Source organism: Epinephelus fuscoguttatus, linkage group LG5, assembly GCF_011397635.1.
Source record: "Epinephelus fuscoguttatus linkage group LG5, E.fuscoguttatus.final_Chr_v1".
Classification (NCBI taxonomy): domain Eukaryota; kingdom Metazoa; phylum Chordata; class Actinopteri; order Perciformes; family Serranidae; genus Epinephelus; species Epinephelus fuscoguttatus.
Window position 1 is genome coordinate 29,895,749 of NC_064756.1, and position 17,491 is coordinate 29,913,239.

General features: G+C 39.2%; 1 protein-coding gene across 1 annotated transcript; it reads left to right on the forward strand.

Moving 5' to 3' along the window:
• The first annotated feature begins 1,107 nt into the window (after nucleotides 1–1,107).
• On the forward strand, nucleotides 1,108–11,560 carry apbb1 (amyloid beta (A4) precursor protein-binding, family B, member 1 (Fe65)). Its single transcript, XM_049575705.1, has 14 exons — nucleotides 1,108–1,263; nucleotides 1,933–2,596; nucleotides 4,094–4,299; nucleotides 4,384–4,443; nucleotides 4,623–4,702; nucleotides 4,824–4,890; nucleotides 5,314–5,460; nucleotides 5,637–5,764; nucleotides 6,684–6,798; nucleotides 6,912–6,996; nucleotides 7,089–7,169; nucleotides 7,339–7,454; nucleotides 8,217–8,393; nucleotides 8,830–11,560. The coding sequence occupies exons 2-14, from the start codon at nucleotides 1,954–1,956 to the stop codon at nucleotides 8,983–8,985; spliced, it is 2,061 nt and encodes a 686-aa protein (XP_049431662.1). The 5' UTR covers nucleotides 1,108–1,263; nucleotides 1,933–1,953; the 3' UTR covers nucleotides 8,986–11,560.
• Nucleotides 11,561–17,491: the final 5,931 nt, after the last annotated feature.

Genomic DNA, 17,491 nt, shown 5'->3' on the forward strand with positions numbered 1-17,491 from the left:
CTTATACATTTCAATAGAGTTGTTAAATAAGCCAAAGTCTGTGAGTCATTGTGTGTTGTAATTTGTCATTTAAGGGTAATAAACCTCAAGTTAGTCAGTGTAGTAAAAACTTTTCCAGAATGCACCAAATATTTCATTTTGAATGTGAATGAATAGTTGAAGGGATTCTGGTTCAGATGTCCTGCAGCTGTTCTCCAGAAGGTCAGAGGTCAAATGGTTCAGTGGCGTTGTCTAATGATTTCATAAAGCTGACACCACCATGGCTTAAAAAAAATAAGTGTACCACCAGAAAAGCATGAACACGAATGATGCGTCAACCTAAAAGTATTAAAGTATTGATCTATTCCTGATCCATAAACCCATAATAAATGATTGATTACAACTCATAAACACACTGCCATTTAATGCAGATTTAATGCAGTAGTGGAAGAAGTACTTGGATCTTTTACTTAAGCAGCAATACTGCAGTGCAGAAATAAACTCTCACAAGTCCTGCATCTAAAACCTTACTGAAGTAAAAAAAAAAAAAAAGTATTAACATCAACTTTAACTGACATACCAAAAGAAAAAGAAATCATCATGCAAAATGGTCCGTTTCAGAATAATGTTGTGTTCTAGATTATAATTATTGATGCATTTATATATACATCATTTTAAAGGTGCTGTGGTAAAAGTGGGACTTATTTAAATTACTTGCTGGGTACCATAACGTTTAATATAATATATTAGTTTATTTATATTTTGTGTCAGTTATCTGTAAGGTAACTAGTAATTGAAGATGTCAGTGTAATGAAGTAAAAAGTACATTATTCTGAAATGGAGTAGAAGTATAAAGTACCATCAAATGTACCATCGAATAAAGTAGGCTACAAGTACTTTAAAGTTGTACTGAAGTACAATGCCTGGGTCTGTACTCTCCACCACTGCCAAGTATCAGACATCTTAAATACTGCCGTTGGCACGGAAGCTATTCATTATGCTTCACAGATGATGCGGCACCGGATCAATATGTCTTCAAAAACGGAAAAGGTCCATCTTATTTCACTGAGCTCCCTCCGGCTCTGTGCCTGGGTGGCAGCTCTCTCTCTCTCTGAGCCCAGGCCGTGACGTTGCTCCGTGACGCAGATTCGCCCTCCATCACCAGTCGAGCCCACTGACAGAAAACACCACCTAGAAACGAAGCGAGCCCTCACGATTTATGGAAATATGTAGTTAGCTCGCACCGTACACCGTATTTCGACAACAGGGGGTTTGTTGGAGCTGGTAAGTGAAAATTAGTATTATAAGCTTCATAAATCACTGCCATTTCGCTTCGCTTTGATTTTCTTGTTTGGAAACGTTAGCAAGCTAGCTGAGGAGCTAACGTTAGCCTAGCTAAGATGACGGTGATGATGGCGGATGGATCCCGTTATATCCAGCTGCAGCGATGGCATCCGATTAATATCGATGTATTTCAGTACGCAGTGTGATTTTAGAAGTGGATATTAGTTGAAAATGTGTTGACTGAATCAAAAATGATGCATTGAACTCCTGACCGTCTTTATATTGATCTCAATACTAAAACAGAAAAGGTCGTGTTGGCAAATGGACGGTGATGCAGCTGAAGTACGTTTCATATTCGTTGGTAAAATCCAACAGTGAAAGTAACCGCAGTAATACCCAACCCGGAATAGACGAACAGGAAACAAACTTCAGTGTCCATCTTAAAATGTTGCTAGCTAGTTGCTTTGCAGTTTATGTAACTAGTATATTTTTGCGATTATTACATGGTTAGCGCTTCTGGGTATATTTGTATGAAGCAGCCACAGTTCATTTCCTCCAACTCTGATGAAAAACTCTGCCTGAATCTCACAATTTTGTAACGCTAGCCTGCTAGCTAGCATGCTAACGGTGATGCTAATAACGTAACATCTCAACCTCTTCCTCCATCAGCCTGATACATGGAAAGTTAACATGGGTGGCCATGATGATGAAGACATGCCATATGTTGTAAATAAACAAAAACAAGATGAAGAGCTGAAGAACAAGCTGAACGACAGCAGCCACTGGTGCGACCAGGAGTCCACTGGCAACAATGCCAAGTGGGTTAAAGAAGGCCAAAACCAGCTGCGGAAAGTAGCCGAGAACCAGCAGGACCAGGACCACAACTGCAATATCAGCCAGAATGGGAACAAGGATGACTTCCCTCATCAGAACACCACTCAGGAAGAACAACAGGGAAACGAGGAGCAGACCAAGTCTCCCAAAATATCAATGACCCCTGGTCTCAATCAGGAGGAGTCCAAGAACATCCTTAATGAGCCTCTGCTCATCGACACTCTGGAGTCTACAGAAGAGAAAGATCAAGAGAGAGAAGAAGATGATAAAGACAAGGAAAAGACATCAGAGGAAGACGAAGAGACATCAGGTGATACCAGAGGAGGGAGAGTGACAGAAGACCAGAGTAATGGGGAGTCTCACAGAGAGGGCAGTGTTGTGGGGAGAAATGCCTGCCTCCTGTTCTCCAACCTAAATGGGACACCAAATGATGAAGAGCCCAGCTGGCCTGCAGTGTCTCAGGACAACACAGCAGACAGCTCTCCAAATGGCAACAGAGGTAAATAGAAGTACATGAATTTGATACTTAGGCCACATGTTTATGCTATATTACAACATAAGACATGCCTAATGGAGCATTTGGATGTCACAGGTTTTACAGACAGCAGCAAACATAAAAATGGCATGGTGAAAACGTCAGTACATGATTATGCTTTCATTATAGGCCTACTGTACAAGATTATACATTGCACTTTGAGTCGATGAGTTCCAGATTGGATAAGAGGGCACCACTTTACTTCTGGCCCCCCTATTTATCATTTATAAACAATATACTGGTATTTAATAAGTAGTTTATGACACTATAATGTATTTTTAAGCAGAATAGTGTTTATTAGTTTTCATTAAAATGTATTTGTTGATAACAAATGTATTTGTCATCAACATTATCAACAAGAGGAGGCTGGTGTAGAAAAAGTTAATGAATGATAGTAAGGGTTAGGGTTAGTTGGAATAACATCAAATATACCTCTTAAGGAGAAATCATAATTGCCGACAAACACTGTAAACTTGAAAACATATCCTTTTATCTGCTCATAACTTGATATATAGTGTGTTATAAATCATTTGTTAAATGTTTGCATACTGTTTATAGATGGTAGACAGGGGACAGAGAGTAAAGTGTTAATGAATGAAGCTGTCATTCTTGAAAATTTACCTTTTTTGTCTGTTGCAAATCTGATCTTTTTTAAAAATGTTATACCTACCTCGTGTGAACAGGTTAAGTGCACATATTGCACCCTTTATTGGACTTTGTTTGCAAAAGCATACAGTATGCATTAGAGCTGGAATTATTAATGGATTATTTGTCAGCTATTAAATTAATTGCCAACTAATTTAATAATCAGCTAGTCAGTTTAAGTTTTTTTTTTTTGTTTTGTTTTTTGTTTGTTTTTTTAAGAAAAAAGGGGGGATACTGATTCAAGCTTTTTAGATGTGATTTATTTTTTCTGGTTTCTTCACCCCTCGATGACAGTAAACTGAATAGTTTTGGCTTGCAGTGGACAAAACAAGACATTGGAGGATGTCATCCTGGGCTTTGGGAAACATTGATTGGCATTTTCCACCATTTTCTGACAATTTGTAGACCAAAAAGGGAGTGGGAAGAAACACTATATGCTTTGGAGACAATTCCTGTGTTTTGCTTTTGTGCAATATTGTTTTGTTGAGTCAGCTTAAACATTTTGTTTGCTGATGCCAGTACAGTCTCATTTTATCAGTATCATTATTCAATAGTATTATAGCACAGTAGTATATAGTAAAGTATAGTTGTTAAGAATAGCAAAGCTTAGTTTATAGTAATAGTGTAGTAGTAATCTAATCTTATCATTGTCAGTGGTCAGTTATATTCATCACATACCACCAAGATGAGGTGAAGCAGCTTTACAAGTGCAACACTAGATGCTGGAACAACCAGACTTTTTGAAGTTTCCTTTCAACAGTGTTTGCCATAAACAGTCTCTCCTCAAGTGTGTCTCATCCGCTCCCTTCCTTTCAGAGTCCTTTTGGGATTCCAGTGCCTTTGAGACAGACACAGACCTGCCTGCGGGATGGATGAGGGTGCGGGATACATCAGGCACATACTACTGGCACATCCCCACAGGCACCACCCAGTGGGAGCCTCCTTCACCCCTGGGTAAAGTTGGCGACTCCATGATGTCTTCAACTATGTCCCTGGAGACTACGCCCTGTGAGGAGACTGAGGTAAGGCCAAATACACATAGTGCATAGATCGAGGAAATTTAATGTCAGTTTGTAGTCACCAATATCTTTATTATAATTTTCCAGGAATCCTGGGCTCATCTTTCCAGCACAGATGAAGGAGTCGGTGAAGGGGAACTTTGGAATGTAAGTTGTGGCAAGAATGTCATTTAGTGTAGTCAAAATACATGATAGATGGTTGGTAGATATTTTCACATTTTGGCAACAACACTTAGTTTTGGAGTGCAGTGTCTGTCGAGTTAACATCTTTGAATGCGAGAAAATTTCCATTGTTAACTGTTTTTTCTTCTTGTCTGTGTCTCTAGGAGGAGGGAGAGGTTGCATCTGATCAAAGTCTGAAGGAGTTTGAAGGAGCAACTCTACGCTATGCATCCATCAACCTGAAGTATGTGCTGTTAGAGCTTTTAGACTAGTTAGTAGTTAGTATACTTTCATCTGTTCTTCTTCTCCTCTTTATGTTGCATATCCTCATCTCTCTCTCTCTCTCTCTCTCTCTCTCACTGTAGTTACAACTGCTCCCAGACTGAGGAAGAAGAGAAGCTCGCTCCACTCAGCACAGATATAGAAACCAAGGTAAAGTGGTTGTTTCATGCTCATACCTCTTCAATGTGCTGAGAGTAAATTAGGGTTTCAAAACCAGATTGAATATTGAGATAGAAGACTAGCCTCATTACTGATCCTCGGGCGCTGCACTGACACTGAAAACTGCTCTGAAACAATTAAGATTGATTGATATTTTCTGCAGCGATTAATAAAGTATAATTTAATTTATTTGCTCTCTCCAATCATGAACTTGAAAAAGCAAAAACACTTGAACATTTTGTGCTTATTATATTATATTAGTATTATTATTTTCTTTTCCGTTTACTTAGCTAAATGGGTTAAAAAAAGGAAATAATCACACCACACATTTCCACCCTTTCCTAACAACATTGTTCTTCACCTTCCCTGTGCTGTCCTGTCTTGTGCTAATGTGCTGCATGTTTGTATCGTCAGTGTTTTGCAGTGCGCTCCCTGGGCTGGGTGGAGATGTCTGAGGAAGACATGGTACCTGGCAAGAGCAGTGTTGCTGTCAACAACTGCATCAGGCAGCTCTCTTATCACAAACACAACCTTCATGACACTGCTGGTATCTGGGGAGAGGTGAGAGGATGTTGACCTATAATGTTCACTTTAATGTGGATAGAAAATAAATGTTTCCGTGGATAAATTCATATTGGCATTTAGCAAAATAACTCAAATTTAAGTGTGTATTGATGGATGCATAGATGGTTGGTGAAATGTAGCTGCTCCTACTAAGACTGTGTGTGTCCCGACAGGGTAAGGACATGCTGATGGTCCTGGAGAATGACACTATGAACTTGATTGACCCCCTGGGCCAGACTCTGCTCCATGCTCAGCCCATTGGCAGCATCCGGGTTTGGGGTGTCGGCAGAGACAACGGCAGGTTAGCATCCACAGAACAGGGTCAAAGTGAAGACGGCAGAACTACAAATTGTTTATTTATCTTGCTTATCTTACTATCTAACATCTTAAATTTGCTAAGTCATGCTTCAGAAAGACTTGTTTTGATCATTGGCTGAATGTATTTCATTATGTAAATGTACTCCCTTAATAACCTTATATTTTTCATTTGACTTGTAGGAGAAAAAGGTTTTTTTGTTCATATCCTGGTTCACATTTTTAATTTGTGTGAAGGTGCTCAGTCAAAACCTATTTCTAGTGAATTAATTTAAATTTGGAAAAAAAGAAATTACATTTTGTTTATATCTGTCAGGATTTTTCTGATTATAATAATAATAATAATATTTTTTTAATAAATTTATCCTCAGTTAGTGTTTGTTAAATATCCTTCCTGACTTGGATCAGGAGAGACAGACTTTTCTTACTTATTTGGATGTTCTGCCATTATCTTGTTGCACTGAATGGTTGACTTCCATTTGAAATAATGTACCACCTCCTGTAGTCGTGATTCATTCATGACTCAGAGGCTTTGCATTCCTAAAGAAATTTGTCATGACAAGCATTGCACTCCTCTGTGTACTCCTTTTATTGCACGCTGCTGCCCTCTGCTGGATTGATGAGAGCATTGCAGGCTGTTTCTGCCTGCTTCCTGCCTCACTGTGTTCTAACTATCGTGTTTTTTCTTTCATGCTGCGTTTTTTCATCATGATCAGGGAAAGGTATATTACAACAATTATTATATTTAAAGTTTTATAAAATCAGTGTTTTGTGCTGTTGTGTGTGTGTGTGTGTGTGTGCTTCATGTGCTTATGTGTATGTGTTTGATCACAGCAGCTCACATGTATGCTGTGTTACTGAGTCAGTATGTGAGTGTGACCTTTTCCATCTGACTTCACCTGCAGGGATTTTGCTTATGTGGCTCGAGACAACCTGACTCAGGTTCTGAAGTGTCATGTTTTCCGCTGTGACTCACCCGCCAAGAACATCGCCACCAGCCTACATGAGATGTGTTCAAAGGTCAGCCACAATTGGATTTAATCTTATTTCATTATATGTATGTTCGTTGCAAGATTGTGGTCCATGATCAACCATACATTTCTTACATTTTCTTCTTGTTAATTTGACTTTAGATAATGATGGAGAGAAAGGCGACCAAGCCAGGGGTGAGCAGGCTCAACTCTGACCCAGGTAACCCTGTGGTCGTCCCTATTGAAGGTAAATTACCATTAAGGCCTTTCACACTTTTTGTATCCTCATTGTTTTAAGTGTGGAATCAGATTACTTAATTCTCCCTCCTTTCTTTATAGAGTTTCCTGCTCCGAAAAATGAACTCTTCCAGCGCTTCCATGTTTATTACCTTGGTTGTGAGCCTGTGTCGAAGCCAGTTGGTAAGAAAACACCTTCAGATATACAGTGATTTATGTGATTACGTCAGCTGGTCATGCCTTGAAATAGTAACTGTACTTAATGTGTCCTGATCACAGTTATGATGCTCCATGATAAGGTAAATGTATTATGTAATTTACTCTCTGTGTGTCTCCTGTGCATATTTCTCAGGTATGGACATAATCAATGACGCACTCGAGGCAGCAGTTAACAGCAAAGATAGAAATGAGTGGACTCCTGTCTCAGTGAACATCGCACCAGCCACTCTCACGATACTTTCAAAACAGGTAACAGACACCAAACTGAACATGAATGACAGGTGATATGGTAATTTGAAGTTAGGGGCTAAAGTTTGATCATGATGTGCTTTTACAGGGATGTTAGCAGTATGTTATAATGTAAACATGCATTTTTAACATTCCCTACTGTCACTCAACTTTGACTACATAGCTTTGAAAAGCCAAAATTAGAGTAGATGTAGTGGTGGAGGAATGAGTCCTACAACATGGAAATGAGTGAGCATTTTAGCACCAGTGCCCTTGTCTTGGAGTCCATGGGTTTTCGATTAGATGCCTGAAACAAGGTCTGTGGTTATCACAAGCTTAAGAGACTTTCACATTTTGTTCTTTGACATAAAATAAATCAGTAAATACCCACTTGGGAATTTGCAAGCTTTTAGGTGTCTTAAAAAAAGGTAGTCATTGTCAGTCTCATTGTGATGGAGACAAGTTTGTGGTTTATTGCCTAACGTTAGCTTTTTACTTCTGGCTATTGCATTTATGCTTCAAAAATCCTAAAGTAGTGTTCGTTTGTGACAGTCATCTTGCAGAACAAAATGTTTAAGTATCATCAACTTTTGTTTGCCACAGATCCTTTTTTTCTGTGATAATTAAAATCCAATGGAAAATATCAACATCATACTTTTTTTGCAAGGGTCTGGGAATTACATTGAACACTGCAAACTGTGAAAATACAACTTATATACCATGTAAAGAATTTAAAGCACACTTGGTTAATTATTTCACTTTAATTTCTGTTTCTAATTACAGAGTGAGGAGGTGCTGTCAGAGTGCAGGGTGCGTTTCCTGTCTTTCATGGGTGTGGGAAAGGACGTTCACACCTTCGCTTACATCATGGCGGAGGGTCCCCGAGATTTCGCCTGTCACATGTTTTGGTGTGAACCCAACGCTGCCAGTCTGAGTGAGGCTGTACAGGCTGCCTGCATGGTGAGTCATGAACAAATACCTAAGATAAAAACCATACAGGTGGAGAGATGTTAATGACTTGTTAATTATTTTTGAGGAGGACACTGGAAATGCAGGAAAGTTTAAAGCTAATTTTCTGCAGAGACTCTGCCTTCTGCCTGTATTGTCTTCTTTTCTTTGTTTTCTGTGCATGGGATGTTACTTGGCGTGCACCCGCACAGTGTTCTGGCGAAGTCAGGGCTTTATATGAAGGTAGCGACCAGGTGCCAGACTTGAAGTGGAAGGCGTCCAAGAGATTGAATCTGGGGTTGCCTTTCATGTTCACCTTCGCTGGCGGGGTTTTTACAAACAGTAACAAACAATATAGTATACCTTTTTAATATGCGCACGCCAATGTTTGTGCAGAGTCTAATCTCTGTGGCAAACCATTTATGCCGTGTATGTTTTCTTTTTATAGCTTCGTTACCAGAAATGTTTGGACGCCCGCCCGCCCAGCCTCGCCTCCTGCCTGCCCACTCCGCCTGCTGACTCTGTGGCTCGACGGGTCAAGAAGGGGGTGCAGAGTCTGCTGGGCAGCTTTAAGAGCTACAGGTCAGGCTCTCAGTCCCCTTGAGTCGGAGCGAAGATGCTCCACAGTCCATTAAACACAAGGTCCATCACCACAGCCCCTTCTCAATGTCACTCCTCCCTCTTTCATCCTTCTGCCACAGTTTCGCCTTACGACCGTCTCACCTGTCTAGTCTCTAGTCTAGTGTGTGGAGTAGTTTGTGGGGAAATGTATGTGAACAGATTGCATTTATTTCCTTTTTTTATCTGTTACTTTATACAACAATTTTAAACTCCCATCTCTAAACAGATGAACCCCTGGCATCTATTATTTTTCTTTGCTGGGATTCTTTCTGTGAGTCTTAACTATTTTTGTGTTTTAACAGAAACAATGCTATGAATGTTGGATATGGATGTAATATATATTTACATGCAGACGCTAGAATTTGGTCGCTAGATTCTCTCAGAAATGGTTTCTTTTCTCCTCCTTGGTGCAATCATCATCTCTAACGCTCCTCCTTTTCTACTTTTAAACAAGGTACTGTAACACAGTCGTCATCAGCTGGTGTCAAGTATCCTAATATTGGTTTTCTAAAACATCATCGCACCTCTGCTCTCCACCGTAGGTTGTAATCGAGGTGCTGTAGGCAACTCAATAGTGTGCCACGTGGTTAAACGTCCCCGACCCTCCCAAACAATGTATTTCAGTCTTCCAAAGAACTGTATGGTCATCTGTCACATAGTGAGCAACCACTGATTTGAGTGTAGTGTGTTCCTCATACATTCTGCATGAACATTTGCAAGTTCAGTGCTAGTGTGCAATAATCAGATGTTCCTGTATGGTATGCGGTGATGCGACGGCTGCCTTGCCATTTATTTTGTTCACTTTATTGAGAGAGTCTGGCTAGATTTGGGTGCGAGGCTAACGGAACAACAGAGCCATGTTGAAAATCATTATCTTCATCATCTTGTGATAGAAATAATAGTGATAAAAAAAAAAATACAAACTCTGGGTTTTCACACAGCCGTTTACCACCAACTACTGAATAGTACTGTAGAAACTCACCACAAGCTGCATGTTTTGATAGCTTAGAGTGTTTAAGACCCATCAATGTATCCTGTAAATTCTTTCTCTGTGTTTCTGTACGGTAAGAGGAGGCTGGAGTTGATGTGGTGCTTCGTGTTTCATAGGCATGTCACTCTAGTTAGTATCAGTGTTTATCATAAAGCTAGCCGTAGAGAGTTAGACTTCCTGTCAGTTCCTTCAGACTGAAAAGACGAGAGCAGGTTAATGTTTGTATCTACAGTTTGTGTATATGGGAAACCTAGAGATGATTTCTCCAGTGGTTTACATTTTTATTTCTTTCCTCGGCCACATTTTGACACGTGTGGGCCCTGGCCACTCCAGTTAATGTATTTTTTATTGTTTTCCACACATTACAATGTACACAATTAAGATGATAGTCACAATAGTTGGTTAGATTTACTTTTTATAAAGAAAACACTAATTAGCCAAGTTGTATTTTACCTTTACATGTCTGTCGGTGATCAATACTGTATGTAGCACAATAGTAATAGTCATCTCTAATATTAAAGATGCAGTTTGTAAGATTTTTTTGGTAATGTTGACCTCTGCAGGGTATTTGTTTGACCACGCTGAGACAGTGGTAGCGACTAAAAAGATGTCCTCAGGCTAACTGACTCCGCTGCATACAGATAAAAATAAGTCTACCATTATGTGTCAGAAAATAAGAGCAAATGTATCACTCAATTAAATTACAACAAAATATTGTGAAAATGAATGTAAAGACGTGCATAACAAATACAGCTTTGTATTTAAAGAACAACATCTATGAATCAGTCATTTTTTAATGGACAACATGTCTGTGTGAGACTTAATGTTTAATGTTTGACTCTAACTGGTGCATAATGAAACATCTCTGGTCTCAAATAAAGCCATTTTTAGAATAATTTAAGTTTGATTTACTAGCCATAAGCATAGAAATGTTCACAACTTTTAAACATTGTAGATGTTTTGTTTTTCAAAAAAAATGTATTCAATCTTATTTTTATATTAAAAAAATAGTCCTTAAATCAGTGCTAAAATAAGCATGGTACTTGTAAAATATATAATCCCTAAATATAATTATCCATGTTTGAAACATATGGATCGGAATTTGAGTATAGAGAAGTGTGACAGATTTCCAGCTACAAAGCTCTCATGGAGTCTGCTCTGCTGTCCGACCTTTTGTGCGACCTTGCCACCCAATTTAGAAAGCAACAGTGGTGCTTTCAATGTCCGACCTCTCTCAAACTTCCATTCATGGATTCCTGTAGATGTTTAAAACATTTTAGAAGTTCTCACTAACACTAAAACTCTTACCAACTGCTTCTTTATATGTGTAAGATATCACACTAATGAAAATTAGACTACAGTGTCTCATATTACTGCCATGTCACATATGTGTCACTTGAAATTATTTTTGCTTTTTTAAGAGTTTGCTGTGTCCAGTCAGTGGCAACACTAAAGCCAGATGAGTTTAAGAACATTAGCAGATTAATTTATTTCTGTTCATGTAAATTAGGTGTATAAAATGTATGTATATAAAAGTCACTGCACAATAAATGTGAACATATCATAACTGCTCATCTTGTGGTCTTTTAATATCTCTGCAGTTTTGTGGTTGTGTGAAGCTAAGTGGGTCTGAGGAGATTGGTTTCCAAAGGGCAGGTGTGGATTCTGTAGCCTGAAGATGTCTCCTTTGGTTTCTGGTTGTGGACATTTTTTCATTTCCCGTTAATGGCTTTATCTGTCGTTCCCAGCTTTTCCATTAAAATGTAAAAGAAGCCACACACACAACCTGTCTGGCTCTTTTGCATATGCATTAAACCTGCTGACACCGGTTTTACCATATGTATTGACAGACCAGTCGCACAGAGCATGAACAAAAAATGCAAAACACCCCCGCCCCCCCTTTGTCACCTGTTCAGTTCATATCAGCACTGCTGCCCCCACCTGGTGAGTTCAAAAGGATGGGGAGGGCTGGTTATTGTTTCCCTAAGAGATGGCTTTTGGAGATGAAAGGTGCACATCAAGTGGAATCCGCGGTGGCCGCAGACTGGTAATAATTGGCTTCACCATCTCCACACAAATATCAGCACTGCCCTGCCAGCGGGATCCCCGGAGCGGTGGGACAGATCAAGGCTCTGGCTATAATCGCTTCCTTTTGAAGAGATAGACTGAGGCCTCTGTGCGAGGTGACTTATTGACTTCAGTTTGTATAGATGAAACATATCGAAGTCCACAGTAATGGTCTGTCCTGTTGCATCATGTGTGTTGATCATATCAGTATAATTTTAAAACCAAAATTGCTGCTTCTTTAATACAGTGCAAATCTTGCTTAGGTTTACACCACAGGAGTCGACTCTGGCAACGTATGTGAATTTTAACCACCTCGTGACAGATTATAGCTCATATATACACTCAGTTTTCAGTTTATTAAGTACACATAGTTAAAACTAGTGTAGTCTATGAAGATTATCATGTTCAGTTTTTGTTGAGACTGATTTGTTATTATTCACATTTTAATCAGTTTTTCCACACAAACTCACGTAGACCACCAGCTGTGGGAAAAAATCACTTTCATCTCCCACTGTTGAGAACAACTCTGTTAGTTCTCCTTCAGATAGAGAGGATCTCAACTCTGAATCGATACCAACACAATCTACCTCTCTCACAACTTTTAATTTACTTAAAGCTTTATTGATGAGACGATCATCAATTTTCCTTTTCTCTCTCCTGCTGTCTTTTCTAGCTTTTGAATGCTTAGTAAGTGTGTATCTTATGTTTGTTTTTTTAGTCCACACAATTGTTGGTCATTTTTTCTTTGTTAACCACTATTGGTTTAGCCATATTTTTCTTTATTTAAGATACTTTTATGAGCATGTTCAGGTTGTTTTCTATTCTGAAACCGATTTTAAAAGTATTTATCCACTGGAAACATGGTCTTTTCATTGAAAGTGGTGCTACATGACCAGAGAAAACAGAAAAAACAGTTGTGGCACTTACTTTTGCTAGAGGTAGAAAACCTACAACTACCATAATGCACTGCGGTGCACTGTACCTATAAACACTCCCGCTTATTTTCCACATAAAATAATATGGCGGCCAGCTGATGACAAACTCGAATCACAATTAAATGGTAAGCTAAATTATGTTTCTTAAAACATTTTTGACGTAAAACAGACGATACAGTAACATAATTTGGGCTTATATTTGATGAGTGCTGCTTAGTTTTACTATTTGATCTGAGTTTGAGAGAGCGTGAGAGGAGTGGGAGTCTCTCTCAATCCTCTTCCATACTATTTGTGTCCATGATGGTGGTCATACAAAAATATGGAAGTGCAATCTGCAGTGACAGCCCTAAAACCAGCGAAAATCCATCTGAGTTGAGAGAACAGTTAATTTACACATACAACCCACACTATTGTGATACAAAGCTGGTTGAAAATCAGCAAAGTGTCCCTTAATAAGTATTTTCAGATTTTTAGCCATGCTAGCGACATGGCTTAAGGGATTGCAGTGTTAGTCCATCAGTTTGGTGCAGAGTCCAGACTAAAATATGTCAGCAACTACTGGAGAGACTGTCCTCAAATTTGGTACCAACTCTTCATGGTCCCCAGAGGATGAATCCTGTCCACTTTGGTCATCTCCTGATTTATCTTCAGGCACCGCCAGCTAGTCAAAGTTTCCACCTGTTTCGTCAAGTGTCCCAGCATTTACTAATTAGATAGGCTCCAAATTTGGTGCAGACAATCATGGTCCTCAGAGGATAAAGCCTACTGTCTTTAGTTATTTTCTGTAGAGCCCAGCAGGTTAATATTTATGTTGCTGCATCAACAACTATTGAATGGATTGGTATGACATTCAGAATATATTATAACACTTGTACAGCTTCCACTTGGTCCATGTTCAGAGCATATTAGCATGTGTAAGTATGCTAATACCCTAAACCAAGATGGTAAACATTGTGGCCATTTTAGCTGCTACAATGGTCGCATTTTGTTATTGTTGTTAGCATTTATCCAGAGCTCAGCTGTGCCTTCAGCCTCAGAGAACTACTAGTATGGCTGCTCAGATCCACACTAAATACTAACTGAAAGCAGGTTTTAGTATGTAATGCACTTCCACAGGAAATGCCCTCAATATAGTGCACTTACAACAGTCAGTAATGTCTGAGCCTGGTGTTAATGGGTCATGTCCAGATGGTAACTCCAGTTACATGTACACGAGTTTCATGCTTGAAGTGATCATTTTAACACAAACAGTTATATTTCCCAAACCCTAACCAAGTGCTTTTGCTTGTGGCTTAATCTAACCAGATTTTAAGCATAAAACAGCGAGATAAGAATATTTGTAGAGAGTTTCACAAATTACAATCGAGCCACAGCCCTCTTAATGGACACCTCTATCCCACAATGCAATGCACAAAGGAAAAGGAGGAGCTAATAGCAGGTGGAAAACATAGGCACAAAATTCTACATCCATGAACTATTTGTTGATGGGGATGAAACAGTTTGAGGGACACGTCAGAGGACAGAATGACTAGTGAAGTTTTTGGAGACACATTTAGTCTCTTTGTTATGATTAATTGGCTGGAGCATTCTGAAGTCACAGTTTGTCTTCGCATGGCACATAAAGTGCATCATTTTCTGTCAGTCGATCGAAAAATGTTGAGTCTGTTGATTTCTTGCACACTAACTGTAAAATCAATAAAGCCCACTATGAAGCGTGGACCGTCGAATGTCCTGTCTGTATTATGGAATTGGGATGCAGCTTGAATTTGTTTTTATTATCCATTGATGCATAGTACGTTTGGGCTTTCTTACCTCTGTTTCAGAGAGGTGTTTATTCAACTTTATAGTCATTGTGGGGACTGTAGCTTGTGGTGCTGTTTTATGCACTTTGACTGTTTATTCCTTCAACAAAAACATACATAAGTTGCACACAGCCTTGTATACAGCATGAATACACAGTGGTGGCATGTTTACAGCCACCCATGCCCTAAATCCCTTTGTCTCCTGTGCATTCAGATGCTAAGTTATTGTGCTGCAGTGTGTGTCCATGTATCTCTGAAGCCAGATTTATGCACTCTGTTTTTGCCGGGTGTCAATCACAATTTACATAGGTCGGCCCATGGAGAAACTAATCACATTTATAATTATTCCTATAGCCTAATTATGCATATGGCATTTGTTTAATGGAGATTTATTTTGAGTAATGAATGTGTAGTCTTGTGGAACATTGCTTTTCCTCTCTGTGTGGAGGAGACTCGCGCCTCCTCTGCCGGGCTCTTCAATCTAATCACCAATCTCAGGCTAGATAAAAGGAGCCGGTGCAAGCTCTGTCTTCAACCTGGTATCAAGGTCTGAGAGAGATGATGGGAATCCCTGTAGGGCACAGCCTTCTCTGGCTGATTCAGATTGCAAGAATACGCCTCTTTGAACAAGGATTCTCATATCCTTTGCAGCCTCTATTTCAACACTGCTTACCCGTTACGATATCTGCCGCCTTTTTTGTGTGTTTTGCCCACTTCTGCAGAGATCTGTGCTTCTTGGTAATCGGGGACGACACCTATGTGTGCTGAGCTTTGGTCAGGACCACAGCAAATCAAACACAGCCACAGGATGTGTGTGAAGGCACAGAGTTGGATGAACTACAGAGAAAAGCCGAAAGAGAGGATGATACTTTTTTATGCTACCACTGTAGGGAGTATTATAAGAAAACAATTCCTGCTTCCACAGCACTCTAAAACCCCAAAATAATATGAGACGCATTAAAAAACATGGAAAGACAGGTGATAGAGAATAAACAACAGACAATACAGATGCAAGGCACAAATGTTGCTACAATCTCCCACCCTGAGCTTTTCATTTGAGGATTAAGCGGTCTAATCTCAAAATGTTCAGTAATTCATTCTCTCCCAAATAACACAGTGATTGCTTTGCCACTGGGAGCAGCCAGCAGCCCACTGGTGTCTGGATAATCATTTCTCCAGTGGTCCTCCAGCGATTCCTGCAGCTCAGGGGCGGTTAAGTAGCAGTTCAGTGCACACACCAATCTGAGAGGAATCACTGTCTTTACCGACTCTGCTGACCTGCAGCAAGCAGCATGTGAGGATGCATGACAATAGCAACCTAAACCACGAACAAAACACATCATGATCTTGTTTTTTAGAATGGGGAGATTTTCATTGCACTCAGTAAGAGCATGACATTAGTAATTACCAGTAAGAGAAAGAAGTATTTAACTTCTTTACTTGCACGATGGCATCAATACCAGCGTGTAAAAATGCTCAATTAGGGGTCAAAGTCCTGCATTCAAAAACTCACCACGCAAAAGTACATAACTGGGATGTGCTACAATACAAGAATTTTAAAGGGAAATTATTAATGTAGTGACTACAACACAGAAGGCCACCATGCTTGTTTCCACAACACGGTCAAAAACTGTTTGCTTCCCCATTCCACACCTGATGCTCATTACCTGGAGACCACCTATATGCACTTCACATGAATCCATCTATTAATATGATCTCGAAAATGTCATTTGTATGCATATTCATTGGGGTAAAAAAAAAAAAAAAAAAAAAAAAAGATTCTTGAAAAGTGGAAAACTCCTATCAGCAACATGCACTTAAATTATCAAAACTAAAAATACTTTTAAAATGCCCTCTGTGGATGATATATAACAGAGTATTGATACTGATGCGTTAATATGTAACTTTATATACTATCCTGTAGTTTAATCTATAACAGTATCACTGTATTTTATAATCTGATGATATGTTTAATATTTAAAACCATAATCGCCAAAGTAACTGCAGGTGTCAAATAACTGTAGTGAAGTAAAAAATAAAAACAGAATAATGTAAAATAAAATAAATAATAAAATAAAATAGAAAATGGAGTTGAAGATAAAAGTATCAAAAATGGAAATACTCAAAGTACAAGTATCTCAACACTGTACTTATGTACAGTACTTAAATGAATGGTCATTTCCAGTGTATATTTTTATCAGTGTCTGATGGGTGTCCAACGATACATCAGTCTGGAGTGGTATATTTATTCAATAATCAACATTACTAATGCAAATTGAAAACATCACTACATATTGCCATTTTTAAGATACACCTTTATTTTGAAATTCCCATGGCACATTTGGGTCACTGTTGCAGACCAGGCACACCTACTTTCTAAACATTCAGACAGTGCTAGTGGTCTAGCGCCAGGCAGATATTGGTTAGCAGCCAAGGAAAACACAATGAGGTTATTTACTGGTATCTTCCCATATTAATTACAGGCCCCTGAACTGAATCAAATTAAAATTGTATCGTGGCAGATAAATATTGTATCGTTGATAAAATATCAACGATACAATATTTATCGGCACGGTGGTGTGGTGGTTAGCACTGTCGCCTCATAGTTCCTGGTTCAATCCCAGGAGGGAGCCCTTCTGTGTGGAGTTTGCATGTTCTCCCCGTGTCAGTGTGGGTTTTTTCCAGGTACTCCGG

Coding starts and splice junctions, on each gene's coding strand:
- apbb1 (XM_049575705.1), top strand. CDS start 1,954: ATGGGTGGCCATGATGATGAAGACATGCCATATGTTGTAAATAAACAA. Junction 2,597..4,093: donor CTCTCCAAATGGCAACAGAG/GTAAATAGAAGT, acceptor CCTTCCTTTCAG/AGTCCTTTTGGGATTCCAGT. Junction 8,394..8,829: donor CTGTACAGGCTGCCTGCATG/GTGAGTCATGAA, acceptor TTCTTTTTATAG/CTTCGTTACCAGAAATGTTT.